Source organism: Scomber scombrus, chromosome 2 (genome assembly GCF_963691925.1).
Source record: "Scomber scombrus chromosome 2, fScoSco1.1, whole genome shotgun sequence".
Classification (NCBI taxonomy): domain Eukaryota; kingdom Metazoa; phylum Chordata; class Actinopteri; order Scombriformes; family Scombridae; genus Scomber; species Scomber scombrus.
This window is the reverse complement of record NC_084971.1, coordinates 27313572-27338884: the sequence shown is the minus strand read 5'-3', so window position 1 is coordinate 27338884 and position 25313 is coordinate 27313572. Positions and strand designations below refer to the sequence as shown.

At 40.7% G+C, this 25313-nt stretch overlaps 2 protein-coding genes across 2 annotated transcripts in view; one reads left to right on the top strand and one right to left on the bottom strand.

The window, feature by feature from the left end:
- Positions 1–1410: 1410 nt before the first annotated feature.
- radil (Ras association and DIL domains) overlaps positions 1411–25313 on the top strand; it is a 27221-nt gene continuing 3318 nt past the window's right edge. The window contains exons 1-17 of the mRNA XM_062434267.1: positions 1411–1494; positions 2608–2947; positions 2999–3163; positions 10483–10590; positions 11128–11243; positions 11367–11549; positions 12184–12868; positions 13456–13586; positions 15016–15053; positions 15263–15414; positions 15603–15715; positions 16192–16308; positions 17948–18071; positions 21922–22094; positions 22461–22611; positions 23847–24073; positions 24581–24908. Coding sequence (XP_062290251.1) covers positions 1411–1494; positions 2608–2947; positions 2999–3163; positions 10483–10590; positions 11128–11243; positions 11367–11549; positions 12184–12868; positions 13456–13586; positions 15016–15053; positions 15263–15414; positions 15603–15715; positions 16192–16308; positions 17948–18071; positions 21922–22094; positions 22461–22611; positions 23847–24073; positions 24581–24908 — 3235 coding nt within the window. The remainder of the gene's footprint in view (positions 1495–2607; positions 2948–2998; positions 3164–10482; positions 10591–11127; positions 11244–11366; positions 11550–12183; positions 12869–13455; positions 13587–15015; positions 15054–15262; positions 15415–15602; positions 15716–16191; positions 16309–17947; positions 18072–21921; positions 22095–22460; positions 22612–23846; positions 24074–24580; positions 24909–25313) is intronic.
- foxk1 (forkhead box K1) overlaps positions 24745–25313 on the bottom strand; it is a 22755-nt gene continuing 22186 nt past the window's right edge. The window contains exon 10 of the mRNA XM_062434301.1: positions 24745–24857. The gene's annotated coding sequence lies outside the window, so the exon portion shown is untranslated. The remainder of the gene's footprint in view (positions 24858–25313) is intronic.

Here is a 25313-nt window from a genome sequence, read left to right as displayed (position 1 = left end):
GTTGTAATTTTTGACCATTTTTTGACATTTTATGAACCCAGCAACTAATTGATTAATCCAGACAATAAACAACAGATTAATTGATAATGAATAAATTGTGAGTTGCAACCCTACCACTGTTTTAAATAATAAATAATATCTGTGTATTTACAACATAGTAGATTGTAGGGCTGGGCGATATGGGCAGAATCAAATATCATAATATTTTTGACCAAATTCCTCGATATTGATATTTTAACAATATTGTATTGATGACTATTGGTGCTTTTTGATAAATTGTCATCAGTAATGTGGATATAATGAATAAGTGGATAAATGCAGATAATAGAACAGTCTGTTAAGTTCAGAAAATTACATTTTTACTGTAATTAAGCCATTAAAAGCAGGAAAAGACAACACTTATTCCATATCACAATATTATGATATTCAAAATCTAAAACGATATCTATAAAATATCACAATATCCATATATTAAAGATTTATTGCCCAGCCCTAGTAGATTGCCATCTTTGAAACAAAATGTGGAATATTAATTAACCAATCAAGCTGGTTTTATAATATCTGGATATGGAAGTACAGAAGTTATTATATTACAGTATTAAAATGTTTGTTAGAGATGATAAACCAACCTTTGTGCTAAGTTCTTTTAAAACTCTTAAAAGCACCGTTGTTAATTGTATCCTGTGAACACAAAGTTTTAAGTAGGGGGTCAGTATGTGCCTGTAATGTCTCTGTAAACTGTTCCTGTACAAAAATCCACATTTTGTCCTCAGACTTTCCCCTGCTGTGTTCTCTCTCGGCCCAAATCTCTGTGGAGTCCAACAGATCCGAGTCAGAAAATGTGATGCTGATTTGTAGTTTTGTCTTAGCTGGGAAACCGCTTACCTTGATAAAAAAAAAAAATTAAAAAGCTAAAAACCAGAGTAATATCATCTGAATCCCCCAGGGTCTTAAACCTTAAGATAGGGACACCTCAGTTTGGCTGTAAATTAACATAAATGAACATTGTCTGTTTTGTTTTTCCAGTATGAAAGGTGACAGTGAAAGGAAAAGCAAAGCGTCTGACCCTCAACTGTAAACCTTTACCTGGTGCTGCTGCCCAAAGGTGTGACAATACGCAACAGCATCAAGGTACTCACTAAAAACACACACACATGCACACATACACACACGTGCGCACATTGTCTGTTTATATTCATTTTATGGCATTTCAGTGGAGTAGAGAAACATAATATAATTTTTTTTTTAACTCATTTAGACCTACAAATGTCCCACAAGTGTGTAATGTAGCTGTGTGTCTGTCATTACCTCTCTTGATGATGCATGTGCCTTTTGATGTGTGTGTGTGTGTCCGTCCGTCCGTCCTTCTTTCTCACCAGTTGTGGAGTTTGTGAAACCAACAGCAGCATCATGTTTTACGGTTCTTCATCCGGAGCCAGTTTGTCCCTGCCATCCAAGAGCCGCATGAAACGCCAGAGCAGGACATTCACGCAGGTATACAATGAGACACACACACACACACACACACACACACACACACACACACACACACACACACACACACACACACACACACACACACACACACACACACACACACACACACACACAAACACTTAGAAGTTAAGACTATTTTCTAAGAACGTTTCTTTAATTGTGTCACAAAGCTTTCCATTGTGCTTCATAGAGAATATACCTAAAAGTAATGGGGCATTTTTAATTGTCTGTCAATGGTGTCATATATCAAAATACATAAATCACAAAGTATAAATGTTGTAAACTTCACAAAAATACTAATACCAAAGCTTAATGTGCTGCCCTTTATGAGTCATATACCTGATTGAGTTTGAAAACGTAGACCATGATGGATTTATCTGCTGTGCTCCTCAAACACGTCTTAAGTGTAAAAAGGTTCATAAGATGTATTTCATGATCATCTTAGCCATAAGATGTTTTAGGGACACAAAAGCCCTGATCTGAAGAGACCATTTTGTTTCCCGGGTTTTGAAATATCTGAAACAAACAAATGAAACAAATGTTTCAATGCTGTGAGCACCACAAACAAAAGCTCTATCCACCTCTGCTGTTTTGGGGTGGAGGTAAAAATCAGAGAGATATCCGCTAACCTGGATGAATAGAATCAAAACTACACCACTAGAGGTAAGTGAGAACATATGTTTTTTGTCATTTTGGTGCACCGACCCTGTAATATACAGTGTGAAAACCATTTGGGTCAATGCCAAATAAGGGTTGGCAAGATGAGCAATTCAAAAATATGTTAAAAATGTTTTAAAAGCAACATCAGGTTTGTTAATATGTACATTTTGTATTTTTGTTGGTTTTATGTCATCTGAAATGACATTTGCACAATTTTTTTAAAACCAAAAGTAAGACTGAATGCTCCTGAAAAATTCAAATAGTGTAACCACAAGAGAATGATAAATATTAAATATTTTATCCACCTACTTTATCCTAACTTCCTGTATATAATCAGATTTTTATTTAAAAAATACTGGTTACACCAATTGACACTGGGTTGCATTACGTCATTGACCCATATACACTGCAGCACTACAGTACGCTCAGTGTCGTCTGTCTGTTCTCCAGGTCCTGTACCGTACTCTGAGTTACAGAGACCGCGTCCCAGCAGAAACTGGAACAAACACCCGTGGGGACCGACGCTCTACAACTGAACCCCCAGAGCGACCAGCAGACGATCCAGCCGAACTCTCCACCCAGAGCTCGGCCCCAGGGGTGCTGAAGATTTTTGGAGATGAAATCTGTGCCGGTGCCAACTACAAGAGCGTCCTGGCCACGCCACGCTCCAGTGCGCAGGAACTGGTCAAAGAGGCACTCGAGCGTTACTCCCTCAATAAGGATGCTGCTCACTCTTATGTCCTATGTGATGTGATCGGACATTTGGAGGGGGGAGGCGGCACAGGGGGAGGCGGGGTAGGGGGAGGTGGAGGTGGGGTAGGGGGGGGTGGTATAGGAGGAGGCGGTTGGCGAACTGAATGCCTGCGTGCTCTGGGGGACAATGAAAAGCCACTTTTGCTCCAAGAGCTGTGGAAGCCCCGAGAAGGACATGCTCGCAGATTTGAGCTACGCAGGAGAGCAGAGGTGGAGGAACTCAACGCCAAGGATAAGGATACCATCACTGCTGGTGAGACAACACACACACACACACACACACACACACATAGACAGACGGATACACACACACACAGCAGCTGATCTAATTCCCTTCCTTTCTTAACATGTCAAACTCAGCAGAAAAGCTCAGCTCGTTAGCTTCTCAGCTCGTTAGCTTCTCTGCAGTGAGCGTGTGTGTGCGTGTGTGTGCGCGTGTGTGTGTGTGTGTGTGTGTGTGTGTGTGTGTGTGTGTGTGTGTGAGACAGATGTAGAATAATAACTTTTGTCACAGTTATTATCCTGTAGGGAGGATATTGCTCCTGTGTGATTACCAGCATTTTTATATGGAGGTGCTGTTCTGTGAAGGCAGTGTTTCTATTACAGATGCACACTTGAGTACTTAAAGAAACACACACATATAGACACACATACACACACACATACACACAGACACACAAACAGGGCAGTGGAAATGCACGGACAGCCGGTCGATTGATGGAGTGAAAGCTGAATCCTTTGCGACTGGCACGTGGATGGGTGTAGTCTCTATAGTTGTTACAGTTGTTTTAATGAATGACACATTTCTACTACAGTGATGCAATATCATTTTCCTACCCAGACACCTGCAAAAAATTGAACTGTATACATTCAAGTGAGTTTTCTGGAGTGATTCACTGTATTCTATAAACAGATTTCACTAGATAATATTAAATCAAATTGTACAAACTCAGGAAAACAACCAAACTAGTGACTTTACATCTGCAATGCAGTGATATTAATCTGTGTCTGTGTGTCTCTTCAGGCACCATGAAGTGACCTTTATGTGAAACTGGTTTACTGATTGATGAAAAGTCTGTTTGCTGTCCGTGCTGTTCCTTCTACCAAGGAGAAGTGGTAAGAGGAACAGCATCCTTCTCCAAAGGGAGGCACATTGGATTCACTTCCTTGGTACCCTCATCCCCAGTGGGATGAATGAGGAGATATCATTTGCTTGTTTTTTATGAAGTGAATGTTTTTTCATATTTATGTTTTTTTAAAAAAATATTTTAGTAACTTACATCAGCCTGGAATAGTTGTGGCTCCCCCTGCTGGGATACACTTATTGTGCCGGCTGTGGTCACCTATAATTAACCCCACCTGTGTCTATTGATTGTGAAATTGCAGGAATACATGCTGAAGAAAGACGTCGGTGTGGCAGAGTTAAAAAGTCAAATTGGAGTGCTGTCCTAATCTCTCTCTTTTTAAATTGCCATTTATACTCGCTCGCACACACTCACCTCTGTGCATACAGTTGAAGAAATTCATAAACACCCAGTTAGTGTACAGAAGTGTTCAGACAGATAGAGCAAGTATTTTCAGCCTCACAGTAAATACATCGCAGTTTGCAGTTGCACAAACGTTTCTCTAACATTTTTCTACTGGTTGCTATGTCAACTCCTGTGGTAGCCAGAGAGTCTGTCGTCAATCTTTGTTTTACAGTTGAGTTTTTGTTTTGTAGTTGCAGTTTAGTACAGTTGATGTTCCCTTTTTCAGACAGACAATGATCTGAGGAACAGACTCTGATCATTGGTAGCTCCATAGTCAGAAACGTGAAATTAGCGACACCAGGGACCATAGTCAAATGTATTCCTGGGGCCAGAGCGGGCGACATAGAGTCAACTTTAAAACTGCTGGCTAAGGATAAACATAGATACAGTAAGATTATCATTCATGCTGGTGGAAATGACACCCGATTACGCCAATCGGAGGTCACTAAAATTAATGTTGAGTCGGTGTGTACATTTGCTAAAACAATGTCGGACTCCGTAGTTTTCTCTGGGCCCCTGCCTAATTTGATCAGTGATGACATGTATAGCCGCATGTCATCATTTAACCGCTGGTTGTCGAGGTGGTGTCCAGATAATGATGTGGGCTTCGTTGATAATTGGCAAACTTTTTGGGGAAGACCTGGTCTGATTAGGAGAGACGGCATACATCCCACTTTGGACGGAGCTGCTCTCATATCTAGAAATATGGCCGAATTCATTGACCCAAATCCATGACAACCCAGAGTCCAGACCAGGAGACAGAGCTGCAGTCTTACACGCTTCTCTGTGCTTCCACTAGAGCAGTTACCCACCCAATTACATATAGAGACTGTGTCTGTCCCCCGACCTCCTAAACCAATTAAAACAGCTTTTAATAGAAGAGCGATACATAAAAACCTGACCAAAATTAATACCACTCCAGTAATGGACCATCAAAATAAGAGAGTTAAATGTGGACTCTTAAACACTAGATCTCTCTCCTCTAAAGGTGTATTAATCAATGATATAATATCAGATCATCATATTGACTTATTCTGTCTTACTGAAACCTGGCTGCGTCAGGATGAATATGTCAGTCTAAATGAATCTACTCCTCCCAGTCATATCAATACCCACATCCCTCGAGACACCGGCCGAGGAGGTGGAGTTGCAGCCATTTTTAACTCAGACCTAAAAATCAACCCTAGACCTAAACTTAATTATAAATCATTTGAAAGTCTTGTTCTCAGCCTTTCTCACCCAGCCTGGAAAACTTTACAGCCTGTCTTATTTGTTGTAATCTACCGTCCTCCTGGCCCGTACGCCCAATTTTTATCTGACTTCTCAGAGCTTTTATCAAATTTAGTCCTTAGCACTGATAAGATAATTATAGTAGGTGACTTTAACATTCATGTGGATGTTGAGAATGATAGCCTTAACACTGCATTTATTGCATTATTAGATTCAATTGGCTTCTCTCAAAATGTGAATGAGCCAACTCACTGTTATAACCACACCCTCGACCTTGTTCTGACATATGGTATTGAGATTGAACATTTAATAGTTTTCCCTCATAATCCTTCTTTATCAGACCACTACTTAATAACATTTGAATTTTTATTACTGGACTATACACCACTGGACAGACATGTTCTTACTAGATGTCTGACTGATGGTGCTGTCACTAAATTTAAAGAAAAAATTCCATCAATGTTGAGCTCAATGCCATGTATCAATACAACAGAGATGACTTATTCTGATTTCAGTTCCCCCCAGATTGACTGTATTGTTGATAGCGCTGCAGACTTACTGAGAACAACTCTGGACTCCATCGCTCCTTTAAAAAAGAAGATAATTAAACAACGGAAAACAGCTCCTTGGTATAATTCCCAAACTCGACAATTAAAACAAATTTTACGAAAACTAGAAAGAATATGGCGTTCCACCAAATCAGAAGAATCTCACCTAACCTGGCAAGACAGTCTTAAAACATATAAGAAGGCCCTCCGTAACACCAGAGCTGCCTACTACTCATCACTAATAGAGGAGAATAAAAATAGTCCAAGGTTTCTTTTCAGTACTTTGGCTAAACTGACAAAGAGTCATAACACTACTGATCCATGTATTCCTTTAACTCTCAGTAGTGATGACTTCATGAGTTTCTTTAATGACAAAATCTTAACTATTAGGGACACAATTAATCACCTCTTGCCCTCAATAAGCACTGATTCATCCTCTAACATAGGAAACTCAGAAACTGCTTTTAAACCTGATATTTATTTAGACTGTTTCTCTCCAGTCAACCTTATAGAATTAACCTCAATGATCACTTCCTCTAAACCATCAACCTGTCTTTTAGACCCGATTCCAACTAGGCTGCTTAAGGAAGTCCTTCCCTCTGTTAGTACTTCCTTATTAAATATGATCAATCTGTCTTTAGTGACAGGATATGTACCACAGTCTTTTAAAGTAGCTGTCATTAAACCACTTCTTAAGAAGCCTACTCTTGATTCAGAGGTTTTAGCTAACTATAGGCCCATATCGAACCTCCCCTTTCTCTCTAAGATCCTCGAGAAAGCAGTTGCTAATCAGCTGTGTAACTTTCTAAATAATAACAGCTTATTTGAGGATTTTCAGTCTGGATTCAGAGCTCATCATAGTACAGAAACTGCACTGGTAAAAGTTACAAATGACCTCCTAACTTCATCAGATAATGGACTTCTCTCTGTCCTCGTCCTGTTAGATCTTAGTGCTGCCTTCGATACTATTGATCATCAAATCCTGTTAAAGAGACTTGAACATTTAATTGGTATTAAAGGAACAGCATTAAACTGGTTTAAATCCTATCTGTCAGATAGATTTCAGTTTGTAAATGTCAATGATAAATCCTCCATGCAAACAAAAGTAAAACACGGTGTTCCTCAGGGTTCAGTGCTTGGACCAATACTATTCTCCTTATATATGCTTCCTTTAGGAAATATTATTCGGAAACACTCAATAAATTTTCATTGTTATGCAGATGATACTCAATTATATCTATCAATAAAGCCTAATGAAATCAACCAGTTAACTAAACTACAAACATGCATCAAGGACATAAAGGCCTGGATGACCTGTAACTTCCTGCTGTTAAACTCAGAAAAAACTGAAGTTATTGTGTTTGGCCCTAAACACCTCAGAAACACATTATCCAATGATATAACTACTCTGGATGGCATTACTTTGGCCTCCAGTACTACTGTAAGGAACCTAGGAGTTATATTTGACCAGGATCTGTCCTTTAATTCCCACATAAAACAAATTTCAAGGTCTGCCTATTTTCATCTGCGTAACATTTCAAAAATCAGACATATTCTGTCTCAAAATGATGCTGAAAAACTAATCCATGCATTTGTTACTTCTAGGCTGGATTATTGTAATTCATTATTATCAGGCTGCCCTAACAAGTCTCTAAAGACTCTCCAACTGGTCCAGAATGCAGCTGCACGCGTTCTGACAAAAACTAGAAAGAGAGATCACATTACTCCTATTTTAGCTTCACTGCATTGGCTTCCCATAAAATCAAGAATAGAATTTAAAATCCTTCTCCTCACTTTTAAAGCTCTTACTGGTCAGGCTCCATCATACCTTAAAGAGCTCATAGTACCTTATGTACCTACCAGAACACTGCGCTCCCAGAACGCAGGCCTACTTGTGGTACCTAGTATCTCTAAAAGTAGAATGGGAGGCAGAGCCTTCAGTTATCAGGCTCCTCTCCTGTGGAACCATCTCCCAGATTCGGTCCGGAGGGCAGACACCCTCTCTACTTTTAAGAGTAGGCTTAAAACTTTCCTTTTTGATAGAGCTTATAGTTAGCAAGCTCCTAGTTTATGCTGCTATAGGCTTAGACTGCCGGGGGACTCCTACCTCCATGATGCACTGAGCTCCTCTTTCCTCCTCTCTCTCTCTCTCTATCCATCCATCTATATCCAATAACATTCATGTACTATTAATGCATTCAGTAACCTACACTTCTTCCCCGGAGTTGTCTGTGCTTTCTCATCTCACAGGCAATCTGGGCCTGTAGACGTCCGGATGACAGATTCCAGTCCCGGACCTTCTAGTTTCAATGTTTATTTTCAATGTGCTACTCTCTCTCTCTCCTATTCTTCCTCTCTCTCCCCTCTACCCCAACCGGTCGAGGCAGATGGCCGCCCACTTTGAGCCTGGTTCTGCCTGAGGTTTCTTCCTGTTAAAAGGGAGTTTTTTCTTGCCATTGTCGCTAAATGCTTGCTCATGTGGGAATGTTGGGTCTCTTTATAAATTAAAACTTGAAGAGTACGGTTTAGAACCTGCTCTATGTGTAAAGTGCCTTGAGATAACTTTGTTGTGATTTGGCGCTATACAAATAAAGATTGATTGATTGATTGATTGACAGTAGAGAAGTCAGTGATAAACCTAAAAGAGACAGCCTGGAAACTGTTTGTAGGATGGACTCAAAATAAACAATAGTGTCAGTGTTCAGCATAATGAAGGAATATGTCAGCCAGCGTAACAGATTCATGTGTCTAATAGTTTCGGACAACAACAAAGATATATGGCTAGACAACACAGACAATAAAATAAGATGAGATAAGATAAGGTAAGATAATCCTTTATTAGAAAATGTACAGTATTGCAGAGGCAAAGTGGACAGTAAAAAAAAAAAAAGCTTAAATTAAAAAAATTAAAAACCCAATAAATAATAAGTACAAAAGCAATAATACACAATAGTAGTAAGAAATATAATATAGTGAATAATAATAGTAACATTATGTACAAAAGTAAATAAGTAATATTGATGTTAAGTGATAATAGGCCTGAGTTGACATTGTCATTGCACAGGTTTAAAGTGAGAATATATAAATATATAAATATACATATTGCACAGTTGAACTGAAAGGAGAAGTAGACCTAAAACACTGATATTACACAGTAGTGAAGATTAAAGTGCAATACTAATTGGTTTTGATCTTGTCATGGAATTTCCCATTGTGGGACTAATAAAAGAATATCTTATCTTATGGTATCCTTCCAGTTGCAGTTAGTTATATTTTCCTTCTGTGAAGGATCTTAAAGTATAGCAACATAAAAACCCAGCAAAGAAAGCCTTCTATATTAAAATCACTCTATTTATCACTAATACATATTAATGGACATGTTTTCATTTTCATACTAACCTTTTCTTTATTGTGTTATAGCGTTTACAAACCCCACTTACCCTGGAGTCTCTTTCTCTCTCTGTGTCTCACTAGTTGCCTTTTTTCCTCCCCTCGTGTAGGCGTGAGCGTGCATGCGCATGTGTGAATTTGTGTGTATTCTCAAATATACACTTTTATTTTATAACAAGATGGCAGCTTAAAGGTTCTGTAGGATTTTCAGTTAACATGTGAACACATCACAGCCAAATTAATTTCATTGTCAACCTTCAGTGATGTATCTTACATTCACAGTTCTGCATGTTTTTGCCTCACCTAGCCTCTTGGAGGAAACTAAACTACAAAACTACAAAAATCTATCATAGGTACCAAAAGTTGTCATGAAAAAATGTTTTGTTGTCTGACTCCAGAAACAAAATGTGACTAATTTGACTGTGATATGTTAGGGGGAAAATCCTTTACATCACACCTTTAACTGTGTATCTCTCCTTACTAACTACAGATGTGACCCACTAGAGTCTAGTGGTCTCCAACCCTGCTCCTGGAAAGATACTGCCCTGCATGTTTTAGGTATCTCCCCACTATAACACACCTGATTCTAATTATTAAGTCGTTATCAAGCAGCTGAAGCTCGTCAACGGGCTTGATAACGAGTTAATTATTAGAATCAGGTGTGTTAGAATAGAACCTAAAACATGCAGGGCAGTAGCTCTCCAGTAGCAGGGTTGGAGACCACTGCACTAGATGCACCACGGACCCTCTTAGCACCACAGTGCATGCGTGTCTGGTGGTGTTCAGTTTGTGTGTGTATGGGGGGTTATTCTGTGCTTGGTGTTTTGTCGAGGGGGTGTTTTCTCAGCCTCTCAACCCCTCCCACCCTGCTGTAGGGAGCAAAACCCCCCAATTCCTGGCGGCTCTAATGGGTCGGTCTGGGCTGGGCAAACACAGGAGCTCCCCCCTGCGGTCTGGTCGAGTGGTACAGTCCAGCTCTAAAGGTGGGGACTGGCCTCAGGTATTGTGGCTGTCAGTCATTGCCATGGAGACCACCTCTACCTGTGTTGTCACCAGCACTACTCCCATTGCCAGTGATTTAACCAGCGTGAATGCGTGTGTGTGACATGAATCTGTGTGAGCCATCGCATGGCCTCAAATTCAGTCATGAGGAGCTCATCAGCTTCCCTTTCATCAGGTTCTTTGTCGTCCGCCACGCGTGCTGCTCCATCCGGCACCATTTTACTCCATCTGACTCCAATCAATTCACTCCTGCCTGGTTTTGTTTTACTTTGTCTCCACTCAGCTCACACATGACTACACATGTGTCACAACAGCCTGAGAAGTTCACTCATGAGTCAAACATACATGCCAACAATGCTCTTCACGTTTAAGTACACTTATTTTCCGTTTGTTACCTTTTTTTCCTCTGCCTCCTCAACTTCTCTCCCTTTCCTGGCTCCTCCTTCTCTTCTCGCTTTTGCTACTCTTTACTATTCTCCTCCTGTTCTCCCTATCGTCCTTCTCCCTCGGTCCTGTAGATATTAATGCCCAGGCTCGTAAGGTCCAGAGGAACAGGGCGAAGGGGACCCTGACCCTGCCCCGGTCCAGCAACTCATCCTTCTGCCGCAGCCTCAGCGAGACCAGCCTCAACCAGGTGGAGCCGCCTGCGGAAGTCTAGTCAAGATGATTGATTGTTATTATTCATGAAACTATTATCAACCTGCCTTAAATCTTGATTGCTTGTGTGTTGTTTTCTGTGTGTGCGTTATGCCTGCAGCTGGGAGTAGGAGATGAGCCCAAGCGTTATTACTCCACACTGCCAGGGCCGTTTAGGGGCCGGGAGCGTGAGGCAGCCTCCAGTGGACGTAGGAAAGAGGAAGGGAGTCAGGGGGGAGGAGGGGTGAGGCACTCTCTGTACCAGTCCCCGCACCTCCTGCTCCTACAGGGATACAATCGGCAGGTGAGGACCGTAAAGAGGCTAAATGTTAGGCTTCCAATTAGGGCTACAATGATTTGTCGACTAATTGATTATTAATTGACAGAAAATTAGCTATTAACTATTTTGAATAGTGATTAATTGTTTTAGTCATTTTTTAAAAGAAAAATGCCCAAATTCTCTGGTTCCAGCTTCTTAAATGTGAATATTTTCAGGTTTCTTTAATCCTTTATGACAATAAACTGAAACTCTGTGGGTATGGACTGTTGCTTGCTCAATCAATCTTTATTTTATAGCGCCAAAGCACAACAAAAGTCATCTCAAGGCACTTTACACATAGAGCAGGTCTTGACCGTACTCTTTAATTTAATTTTAAGAGACGCAACATTCCCACATGAGTAAGCACTTGGCGACAGCAGCAAGGAAGAAACGTCAGGCAGAACCAGGCTCTTAGTGGGCGGCCATCTGCCTCGACCGGTAGGGGTTGAGAGGGAGAGAGAGAGAAATAGAGAGAGGGAGAAGGAAAAATAAAGAGGAGAAACAACTCCAGGTTACCTGTGAGACAAGAGAGCACAGCTTAATCAATAATGAAAGTAATGATTAGTTGCACCTCTGCTTTCATTATATCTGACTATGTGAGATGTGCTGTGTGCTGCAGGACTGCCTGGTGTATCTACTGAACAGAGAGCAGCACACGGTAGGTCAGGAGACTCCGTCAGCTCGCCCCAACATCTGCCTGTTTTCTCCTGACATCCTGCCCCTCCACTGCCGCTTACGCCGGGTTCCTGCACCACGTCGTCATGTCAACAACAACAACAAGGGAGAAGAGCTGGCGGAGAGTCAGCGTTTCTGTGTTGCTGTTGAGCCCGTGCTCCACGCCACAGTACTGGTGAACTTCTCTCGCTGCGAGCGCTCCACCACGCTGCGGCACGGCGACCTCCTCTCCTTCGGAGCGCATTACATCTTCCTATACAAGGACCCCACGGGTGCTAAGCCCCTGCCGGCTCAGACCTTGGCACGCCTTCGCACCCTGGGGCAGCTTTATGATGCAGGGGTGGAGGAAGGAGAGGGCGGCGCTCAGACTTGTAAGATGTGTGGCTCTGTGCTGAAGGACAGAGGAGCACAAGTGTTGAGCGCTCCAGCGGTTAGACGCAGCTTCAAACCTCACCTGGTGAAACCCCGCAGTGGGGGGACAGCAGCAGGAGGGCCGATTAATTTGTCAGCAGGGGAAGGAGGAGGAGGAGGTAGAGGAGGAGGTCAGAAAAGGAGGCTACAGCTGGAATTTGACCAGACTCATGAAGACCAGCTGTTAAACAGGATCGTGTCCCTCATAGAACCTGGAGGTCTGTGCTCTGATTTACAATAAACTAGAAAATGTATGATGTCAGGTAGATAGGTATGATGCAATGGATGAACTGTGTTGCAGTTAATTAAAGGATCATTTGACCCAAATTACAGAAAAACTGATGTTCACACTTACCTCCACTGATATCTAGTCATGCCAAATATTTGTCTCTAATTACCTTGAATGAGAAAGTGTCTGACTGGTATTGTATCTGTTGCCACCACAATACAGTGGAGGTGAAATTAATTGCTCAAAGCACTGAAATAAAAATGTCAATGCTTTGATCAATAAAATACAAGGTACAGTTCATCACACAAAGATTCATAGACATTCACCAAATTATAATTATCACAGCAAATAGTATTGAAATAAAAAATGGAGATACGGTTGTGTTTCATCTAGTATTTTTCCACCGTTGTCTATCTGTAGTTAAGAAGATGTGTAGTTATCAGTGTCTATGAAAAAATTCATCCATCTCTTCTCAGAATTAGTGTCCTGGTTACTCTAAATATTCCACACACTGAATTCCCCCCTTTTTTAATAACTTGGGTGAACTGATTGCTTAAACGTGTGTCTTTCTCTCAGGAGACGACCATAAGTTGACTCCGGCCTACCTGCTGTGTCTGTGCATTCAACACTCTGCCTCTACTTTCCCACCTGGGAGTTTTGGAAAACTGCTGCTCAAGATCGTCCGGCGAATCCAGACCATCGCATGGGTCAGTGTCCTACCTGTCTAAGTCTGTATTTCTCTCTCTCTCTCTCTCTCTTTCTCTTCTTTTGCAATTCTATCCGGTACTTTGGTCTCTGCTTAAAATGACCTCATGTGGAGAAAACCAGGTCAGCCATGTCAGGTCAGGTGAATAGTTAAACAAGGTTACATATCACATGCTTTGTGCCGTATTAACACATATAAACACATATTCTGTTCTATATATACTATGAATTGTCTGTCTCCATAGCAACCTCTGCTACCATAGAGTGTTCAGAGACCGTTTGATATACCAGTATTTTGTGATTCACTTTTACAGAGGGAGAGGTTGGAAGGATGAGGATTTACAGACAGTGCTTTGTATCTTCTGAAAATGTAAAATGGATGGCAAACACTTCTGCTCTGGAAATTGCTCAAAAGCCCCCTTATTTGGTTGTAAAGTTTAATGAGACTGTGATTAGCCTAGAGGTCACAATAAGTCATTTTCCAAAAAAAGGTCTTACTACAATGAAATGGCTTATATGAATACAATTAGGCTCATTAAAATCCACAAGAGTCGCAGCTTTTTAGTCATACTATATTTATGCAATTTCAAGACTGTTTAGGGGCCCTAGTATGCATAAAAAAACACCATTTTTAGAATAGGTAAAAATAACACATATATGTACTGCAAACAAAAAAACTGCATGTTTTATAATAAGCATAAAGTGTCTATAAAGGGGAGACTGCTGGGCAACCACATGACCCATTTTCATTCAGATATCTAGAGGTGAGAGGTCAATTGACCCCTTTTGTTTTTCCCTCAGCAAAATTTTACCTAACTATGGAGTACTATTTAGCCCCCTCCCAACAAATTAGCATGACATGGCTGGTACCAATGGATGCCTTAAATCATATTGACCAACATCTTCACGTTACTGTTGAAACACAGTAACGTTAGCTGAGGACAGCGGTGGCGTTCAAGATGTTAAATATGAAAATAGACACATTTAAAAGATGTAATAGGGTTTCCCCAAGGGAATTGTTTAGAAAGGATGTAAGCAACCCAGATCCTGAAAATATCAATTTAGTCAGATGATGGACTGAAGAATAGACTGCGATTGCTATAAAACACTGTGAAAAAACATGAATCTGATATGTTTTATTTTATATATTTTATACATACAAGTAGGTGTGGCATAAAAACAACAACAACAACAACAAAATGGGGAGGGGTGGGGGTCCTTTTTTGTGTAATTAGGGTCAACTTTTTGGGCCACAAGGTAATTATCAACCTCCATCAGTGTTACTGTCCTGGGTTTTGTAAATATGATCGTGGTGTTCATTTCCTCAGGTTAATGTTAGCGTCATGGCCTGTGGGTCTCCTACGCACATTCTAAAAGTTTAATGAGCACTTAATTGTAGTGTGTGTGTGTGTGTGTGCTTGCACTTTGTAGGAGAAGACAAAGGAGTTGGCTCAGAAGCAAGCTCAGCAGTGAGTATCGCTTTCCAACTTGTGTTAAAAGGAAGAAGAGCCTGTCTGCTCATGTGTACCATATTTGAGTATGTATGCATCTAACTGTTTAACCCTCCCCTGTGTGTGTGTGTGTGTGTGTGTGTGTGTGTGTGTGTGTGTGTGTGTGTGTGTGTGTGTGTGTGTGTGTGTGTGTGTGTGTGTGCGTGCGTGCGTGCGCCCCCATTTAGTCAGGACCCATCCTCCCTGTCTCTTCTTAGTATCTCAGACTTGGTCCCAGACCTGCAGACCATCTTCTTCTGGATGTCTAACTCCATCGAGATCCTCTATTTTATACAGCAAAGAGCACCAGCGTACACACACAGTATAGAGATACTGCAAGGTACATGCACACTTACACACACACATACACACACACACAGTCTGAATGATGAGTGTGGAAACAACTTTGCTGAAGAGTCATTACTCACTCTGACATACAGTAGACTGATACAGCTACAACACTCCCTCCACTCTTTCCCTCACAGTGTATCTCTTAAGAATATCTCTATGTCTGTCATCTGTGTCTAGGGTCCAAGGAGTCGTTGCTATCGGCGACCATATCAGCCAATGAGGAGGCAATGACTATCTTGGAAGAAGTGATCATGTACACTTTCCAGCAATGTGTCTACTATATCACCAAGGTAATCTGTCACTGTGGCAGCAGTGTCATCTTCTTAATGAGCACAAGACATTTTTGTATCTTGTTTTTAAACAAGGTTGCATGAATAATAAGAGACCCTCACAGAAGGCCTGATTGAGTTGTTACTCATAAGGATGGACCCACACACACACACACACACACACACACACACACACACACACACACACACACACACACACACACACACACACACACACACACACACACACACACACACAGACAAACACACACACACACTCTCAAACAGCCCTTATAAAGTTGTGAGGATCAGCCTAAATGTCGTCACTAAGATGGTTTTAAAAGTTGTCCTCACAAAGATTGAAGGACCGGTACACTCACACACAGTGAATGACTTGATGAGGAAAGAATATGAATGAGTGAACTTATTCTGTGATTGCACAGCCTCCTTCAACTGGCATGTCTTTCTTTGTATGTCTTTCGTGTGTGTCTGTCCAGGCTCTTTATGTAGTGTTACCAGGTTTATTAGACTGTAATCCATTCCCAGCCGACAGCTCTGAGCCCTGCTGGAAAGGAGGTGTAGGATTTCCTGAACCTGTACGCAGGGTCCTGCAGGTAAGTGGGTTTTGTTATATTATTACATGTCATTATGTAACAGGAATTTCTATTTCTGCTTTTCTTAGTTCAGTGTTTCATCTCTCGCTCTGTTGCGCACACAGTTTTTCACATGTCTTGTTTTAAAACTGTTGTTTACTGTCAAAAAAAACCTATCCAGCCAAATAAGGACAAAGCCGTGCTTAGGCTAAGAGAAAAGAATGCATTACAAAATCAATAAGAAGTAGTGAGAAAAAAGATATTTTAACATATTTCATTCTAACTTTAGCCTCAGAATTCACTTTTTCCTTTTAAATAAAGAACTTTTTATTTTAAAAGTAAAGAATTCATCTTTAGTACATTCCCGAATAATAGGGGTGAGGGGAGTAACAGTGATGTTACCCAGAGAAAGATGCAAACAAGGTAAACAGAGTTAAATTAACACAAATTAGGTTTTTATTTAACAAATAAGGATCACAATAATGCCAAAAGGAAAACTGCTTTCTTAAAAAAGAAGAAATCATAGCCAATTACTTTACTGAAGACTAGTTATCTAAACTAAGGTCCACAATGCTAAACACAATGAAAATCAATTAAAGAAGATTCACCCTCCCTCCAGATGGGAGTAAACACTGATTGTCTCACCAACAATCACTTGCAACTAGTTTTGCTGCTGTCACACATTTCTTCATTAATTATGAGATCAGTCTTGTTTTTTTAGTTGTTTTATATGACCCCCATGGAGGAAAAAAATATAGACACTGTTGTAATGAGAAAAAGGAAATGACAACATTTTATAAAACTTTTTTACCAACAGTATTTAACAGTTTATTTGACCAATAGTCAGTGGAAATGCATTTATTGAATGAATAATGATACACAGAATATACACATCTCTAAACTGGGCTATGACTGATAGACTGTCTTTAAACTATCCTAATTGTCCAACAGACTGCTGCATCTGAAAGGAGGGAGTCTCTGCTATAAATAGAGACATGATTTCATGGGACAGAGTGGACTGTTGACACCTCTCTTTATTTTGCTTCATACAGCAAGAAATATGACCTTCACAAATCGCATGAAGGTCTAGACAGCCAAGCGCTTCCTTTCTTTTACACATATGTCCTTACTTGGAACCTCAAGTTCAGACAGTTTATTTGCCTCAGACAAAGATCTCAAATGTGTTCAAGGGGATTTGTTGGGAGCTTTCTGAAAATGTATTGACCCTTTAAGAATCACTGACCTGCTAGTGGGGGATTAATTTATAAAAAAAAATTAAAAAAAATCATTCTGTGCTGCCGACCTTTGTTCAAATTTTAAATTCTTGTAGAAATGCCAAAGTGTTTGCAAAGATACTGAAATTTTTGAGCTGCATTTTGGAGAAATATAAATGATGCACAAGACATTAGAAATATCGCTATTTGATGTAATTGTGCAGCCTTAAAAAACATGGAGCATTGAGAATAAATATTTCAATAATGAACAAGCTGATACAGAATATATGTGATAGTCTGTCACAGTCATATGATAGACAATAGCATCAGTATGACACAAAGACACATAAGCAACAATATTTCTAGACTCATCTGTATGTGTGTGTGTGTGTGTGTGTGTGTGTGTGTGTGTGTGTGTGTGTGTGTGTGTGTGTGTGTGTGCGCAGGTGTTTCAGAACGCCCAGGAGCTTTTGCAGGGCTACCAGGTCCACCCGGAGATTCAGGCTCAGATGTTTGCTTACCTCTTCTTCTTCTCCAATGTGTCGCTGTTTAACCAGCTAATGGACAAAGGTAGGGCAAAAAGCATGCACACTCACACTCTCTTCCATTAGATCTCCCCCTCTCCCTTAGTGTATATGAAAGAGAGAGAGAGAGAGCGAGAGAGAGAGCGTGAGTTTGTCCTTGTGTCCTTGTCAGCATTTTGACAGAGACTAACCCAGATTTGTCCTCAATGCCCTTCTCCTATCTGCATTCTGTCCCCCCCCCCCTTCTCTCTTCCTACTTGCCTTCCTTCCTTCCATCTGGCCATCAGGGGGTGAGACAAAGAAGACTAGATGTGGGATTGGATGGAGGCAAGAGAGATGAGAGAGAGGGGAGAAAAAAGGGGTGGGTGAAGGGTAAAGGGCTGAAAGGGCGTTCAGTTTTTGCTTGACAACCTTGCTAATAGTTTATTAAATGATCTAAATACAGAAAGTACTCATTTACCGGCAGCTATATCTATCTGTCCGACTACCTCCCCACACCCTTCCTTTGTGGTCTATAGCCACACACACATATGCACACTCACGCACACGCCATATGTCTTCATTAGCTAGTGGAGACAGGTGAGATCACATGTCTGGCACGGAGAAGGAGAAATACCTTTATATTCATGCAGAGGCTACCCTGTCCCCCGACCTCCTCTTCCCCACCTCTGTCTGTCTGGCTTTCTCCTTCTACCCTCGCTCCCCCTTTTATGTCGCTCATTGATATTTCTCCGCTAATGGTGTCCATGGTAACAGCAAAGTGAGTTTTGTAGCAGGTAACGCTGACGTTTGCATCGGGCACTCTCTCTGCAACTCGCGCACACACACACACACACACACACACACACAAACACACACACACACACACACACACACACACACACACACACACACACACACACACACACACACACACACACACAATCAGCTACACACTCTAGAAACAGTACACACACACAAAAATGCGCACACTCTGTTAGCCTGACACTATGGCAACATGAAGAAAGACTGAGAGGAGATGTAGTAGGGTGCAAATGCTCCCCTGCTCATGGATTTGTTTGACTGTGTGCTTGTGTGTATGTGTGTGTGTGTGTTTGTGTGTAACATCTTTTACCCTGCAAACAGATTATAAAGGATGCTGCAGCACTTTGTTGTTTGGATTGTATATTTGAGGGTGCACAATGGCCTCTCTGTGTTTAAAGGTGAGTTTATGTGTGTGTAAAGCAGCTGCTACAGTATGAAGCATTATGACACCTTTACTAAGGGGTGAAGTGATGTTTTGTCCGAAATGCCTCACACATAGATTACTGTATTCCTAGACATAAGCCTATTACAGAAGGGAGTGTGTGCATATGTGTGTGTGTGTGTGTGTGTGTGTGTGTGTGTGTGTATCCAAAACATATGGCTGAATATTTGAAGGGTTATGTGTGTGCGCTGTCTACACATAACGCTGCCAGTTTACCGTCTGCCTGAAGCTTCATGTCATGTCTAACCTGTAGAAAGAGGAATTCTTTGGGGACACAGTATTGAACCTCAACGATTTTTTTCGGTGCCGCGTTTCAAAATGTGCCTGTAGCAGCAAATTACCAAAAGCTGTCATTGAATATCTTGTCAGAGTCATTATCTTGTTTGCTTATTTTTTGAGCAAATAGTTTTAATAAAGTGAGAACAAGTGATAGACAATATGCAGTATTTTTATACTTATAAAATACCATAAAATAAATAATACTATAAAATAACAGTCCTTATATGGCTGCTTGTGTTAAGATAAGATATTCCTTTATAAGTCCCACGATGGGGAAATTTGCGATTATTACAGCAGCAAAGTGGACAGTAAAAAGAAAAGATCATCAATAAAAAGAATAAGAACAATAGATAATAAGAACAAAAGCAATAAAAAAAAACAATAGTAGTAAAAATATAATAAAAAATAACAAAAAATAATGAAAAATAATTGTGACATAATGAAATAATTGGTGTTGAGTGATAATAAACCTGAGTTGATATGTGTTTACTTAACATTTAAAATTTGACAACTGTTGTTTTTGTCCAATGAAAAAAGGGATCTTGTAGATAGTCCAACCTCTCAAAGTAATAGATTTTAAGAAAACAGTCCTGTCAGCATTATTATGATACGTTTATCATCTGTATTTAAATTTTAATACACAAAAGACTCTCTGACTTCTGTGTTGTCTCTCATGTGTATGACTAATTATGTGACATAGATGAATGACACTTACTGTGTTTGTGTCCTTGGCTGGATATATTATTATTGGGGGTTGACTCAAAAAAACTGTTTTATTGCTTTGGCTCGGTGTGTAATATGTGAAATGTGACTGTGGTACCCTTATACATTGTAGTTTGTATTTACTGTATTTTAAACTTAACCCAGGGACTGCAGATTGAAACTAGCTAATAGGCTAAACCTGGTAGATCTCTTCTTTTTGTATGAGATTATTTTATTAATCATGCTAGCAGCACGACTTTATGGTCCGCCTCTTCAATCCAGACTGAAATGTCTTAACTGTTTGATGGATAGCTGTGTAATTTTGTACATTTTGTATATTTTACTGTGCCCGTAGTATGAATCCTAGCAACTTTGATGATCCCCTGACTTTACCTGAGGTGTTTTTTAGTGAATTATCTTAACAACTATCAGATGGGTTGCTGTGCAGATATTTATTGTGTCCATGGGATGAATCCTAGTGATGCTGTGGTGATTCCCTACCTCACCTTTTCCTCTAATGCCACCATTTATGGTTTCAAGTGAAATTTCTGAGGAACTATTGTGACCCCAATCAAATTAAATGCTTCCCTCAGTATTAACTGTAATAACCTTAGTGCCATCAGAACATTTTAATTCCTCCATTACTTTGGTTTATGACCAAATATCTGCAAAACAAATAACATTGCCATCAGCCTCAGCTATACTTTGTGTTTAGTGAAGATGGTGAACATGGTAAACATGCCTGCTTAGCATCAACATGTTAGCATTGTCATTGTTAGTTAGTTATTATGCTGACATTCACATTTTGTTTAAAGCACCACTGCATAGAAGTACAGCCTCTCAGAGCAGCTAGCATGGATGTAGACTCTTAATGCGCTTTTACATTATTCATTATTTCAAAGAAACCCAAAGTTAACACATCAAAAAATTGATTGTTTTGGTACCAAATTTCAGGTGTTGCATCTGTGCTAGTAGTGATAACTCTCAAGTGATCTTCAGTGTTAGTCGGGTTGTTTGTCATTGTTTGTACCAAATCTCAGCAGAGAGGCCTGAGCTCAATCTGGGGGAGGGGGCAAAGCTTAAAAAGGAATTATTGCTGCCGTGAGGTAATGCATTGACAGATTGACAAACTATGGGATGCCAGCTTGACAAATACTAGATTTGCAGTTGTCGCCTGCTTAACTTGCCACAAAACTTCCTTTCAGGTCTTTGATGTGACACAGAGAAAGAGAGGATTAGGCAGAGGGAGGAATGCAGGCTGTGTGCTGGTTTGTTGTGCAGTAAAACACAAACCCAGTCAGCTGAGCCCTCCTGCAGCAGTCAATTTGTATTCTGTGTGGAGCAGGCGACTGGTGGCTGCTGCTATTGTTTCCTTGACTTCAATATCAACTTGATTAAAAATTAATATCTCCATCACCATAATAACACACACACACACACACACACACACACACACACACACACACACACACACAAACACAAAGAGACACACACAGTCTCTCTTTTAGTCTGCCTTTCTCTCTCAGACATGCACACACCCTAGTAGAGAAATTCACTGCAGTGTCTCTAATGAAATACCCAAACACTCTGTGTGTGTGTGTGTGTGTGTGTGTGTGTGTGTGTGTGTGTGTGTGTGTGTGTGTGTGTGTGTGTGTGTGTGTGTGTGTAGGTCCATCTCGGGGTTGGTTCCAGCGCTCTAAGGTGTTGCAGATTCAGGCGTGTTTGCGGATGGTTATGGAGTGGGCGAGCAGGTCCGGTCTTGGGCATCTGGTGGACAAATTCTTCACCAAACTCAACAGCACTGTATCTATACTGGCTACACCCCCTCAACAGCTCACACAGGTAACAACACACTCACACACATTCATTCACAATCTGGCACAAGATTAATCTGTTTTTTTGTACGCATGGCTTCTTGGCACTAATTAGGTGGCAATACTTGAAAACCATTTTAAAATGTATGTCAGGTTTAACATCGACCCAAACAATGGAGGTGATCTGTCAAAGTACTGTTATTGAGATACTTAATCTTGTAGTCTTTCATGTAGAAGTGCGATCTACTGTTCATCACTGACTGAGAAAGTTAAGCTAGGACCAACTTCTTATTGTCCACACATCATCTCACCTCTCTTGGTTTCTTGGCTCTATAAAAAAAAAAAAAACCCAAAAAGTATCCTCTCCTTTCATTTCCTTTCTCTCTGTGTGCAGTTGAGTTGGCGAGCATTGTCCAGTGAGCACCCGACCCTGAAACCAGTCCAGCTGCACAGGATTCTCACCCAGTACCAGCTCACAGTGGAGATAGGCCCTGTCCCAATATGGCAACCGAGCAGTGAGGACGAGGCATATATATACAGAACAGGTACATATGAATGTTTTAATGAGCATGTTTGTTGAAAAAAATAATAATTAGTAAAATCACCAAAATTATGGCAATTGAAAGTCCTCATATGACTTTAAATGTATACTGGTCTTTATTTTTAATGACTAAATTCAAAGAGGATGTATCATTTACATTGTATTATATTTGTATTATGGGGCTCTACTTAAATATCTTTGCATGATTTACAGTCAAAAAGAAGTCTACAAAAGAAATACTGCCCCATTATGCAGCCCCCCCTTAGTTCAGCCTCTTTCTGAAACAGGCCGTTTTGGTTCCTGTCTCTTTAAGGCCGTCCTACCGATGAGCCCACTCTGTTCTGATTGGCCAGCTCAGGAGATTATGTAAATAAACAGTAGTTGTATGGATTTTAATTGTTTTTCTTTACTTGAAATGGAAACTTCTCAAATACGTGATCAAACCAAAAAAAACCCTCCGCAACAAGATTAGCAACAAAGACTAACAACAGACAGTTGTTTGTGGGGACGCATGGACAAACTGCAAGGAGGAAGTAATGGTAAAATTGTAAATGAAGTGTAGTTTTGGAGGCAGGGTGAGGCCCTCGCCTTTGACATGCAGGGAGCATTTTTACATTTTCCTTAAGATTTGTAACTTTGACCGTGTTTAAAATCTGACATCATAACAGTTGAAATATAACAGTAAATCACAAAACGTTGACAAAAAATGTTTATCACACATGTATTTAGGTTAACCATGTGTGCAGGTGTTTGCAACTGAAGCACACTGCAAACAAGTCAAAGTGCTGAACAGTTTTGTGTCAGTATGGACCCTGATTGGCGAGCTGCATTACTGCAGTGAAAAAAAGGAAGAAAAAAAAAATAGGACACAGCTATTTTTCAAAAGCAATGCAAGTTAAAGCGGCGGAGCTTTGCAAAGTAAAGCTGTGAGCCAAGTGTGTTACTGTAGATGAGGGCCCAACACAAAGAACCTAAAATAATCGTCAGTCTGCATCAGACACTAAAATTACATATTAAACTAGTTTGATGTTTGTAGTTAATAGATTATCACTGCTGAAGCAGAAATTCTGACTTGGTTGTACATTAACAGTAGTTTTCAGCCCTACAAGTTATTTTTGCGGGACTCACAGCCTGGTGGAGTGTTAAAGCTACACTCCCAATGTGCACAAAACGTGTTGCATGTGTGTATACATGAGTGTTTGTACATGTGTTAACATCAGTTTATGGGTGTGTGTACAGTGGACCTCCTGGAGAGTTTTGAGAACCATCCACCCATTGTACTGCCCAGCGCTGGCTTCAGAGTCGACCTGGACAGCGAGTGTGTAGAAGACAGCATCTACAGACAGCTGCTCTACATTCGCCACTACCTCTGGGGGCTGCGCACCAAGACGCAAACACACACCAACACTCCCAGTGTGCACACACACTCCAACGGTACCAACACAGCTGACTGGCCGGACGTTCAGGTCAATGAGACTCACACACACAAACACAGACACACACACACATACTTTGAAAAAATACACACACCTAACAGTAATCCTGGCCATGTGCCTCAGCAGCTGTGGTATGAGGAGTTCCTCATAATCCCATAAATTAAAGACAAAAACCCTCTACTCCAGCCAACCCGCACACACACACACACAGAGAAACCTAGACATGGTTAAATCATGGTTAATCTGATTAGTCTTTAGGCTGTCTAATTAGTGGGAACGGCCGACTAGACCATAATCCCTAGTGTTACTGCACCCTTATATGTACACATACACGCGCACACAGAAACATGTATACGTTCACAAATGGTAAATGTTAAATGGTAAAGTGGTATATGGAATGATTATTCATTCATGCCTTCAAATCTCTTTAATCATCTGCTACATCATGAACAGAACTTTTTATTTTCTTTGCATCTGCTTTACATTACATCCTCTCTGGACTATCTTCTAACATCATTCTGTCCCATCCCAAAACAGAGGGAGTTGTTGCCTCCGGCTCACAGCAGTCCCCGCTCGGGGGGTCCCGGGGACGAGGTGACGGCAGAGACGGGAGAAGAGAGAGGACGGGACAGACCCTCAGGCCAACTCCACACACACAGCCTCAGAAGGAACGGCAACATCCACCACCCACGAACAGCAAATCCAGACCCGTCCTGCCTCTTGACCCCTCCCAATACCCCGCTGTACCCAGAAGGAGGAGGAGGAGGACCCATCATAGGCCCCAACACCCAGACGAACGGCTGCACCAGCAGAACTGTGGCAGAATGCAAAAAGACAAACGGACTCATCACCAATGGGCTGGAGGGTAGGTTGAAAATGCACAGGATGTAGTAAAAATAACAGGAACACGAGCAATGTGAAGGAAATAAATGACAATCTTTACCTTTATTAAAAATTACAGTCATGAAATAAACACCACTGACAGTCTAAAAAAAAAAAATTAACATTACAATCGTTTTTTGCTTAATACAAATGCAGTTTATATTTTAACCTAACATATCAAGACAAATTATATACAGTACACACTGCAGAAGTATCAGTTTTACACATCACATACTTACCATACTTTTTAACTTCCAGCTTTCATAATGCTAAGCTACGCAAACTGCCTCCCAGTCAAGCTCAGTACTTCACTCAAACGTTAGTTATCGATCTCCCATCTAACTAGAAGAAAATTTATCTAAAAGAAAAGTGACAAGTGAATTTCACA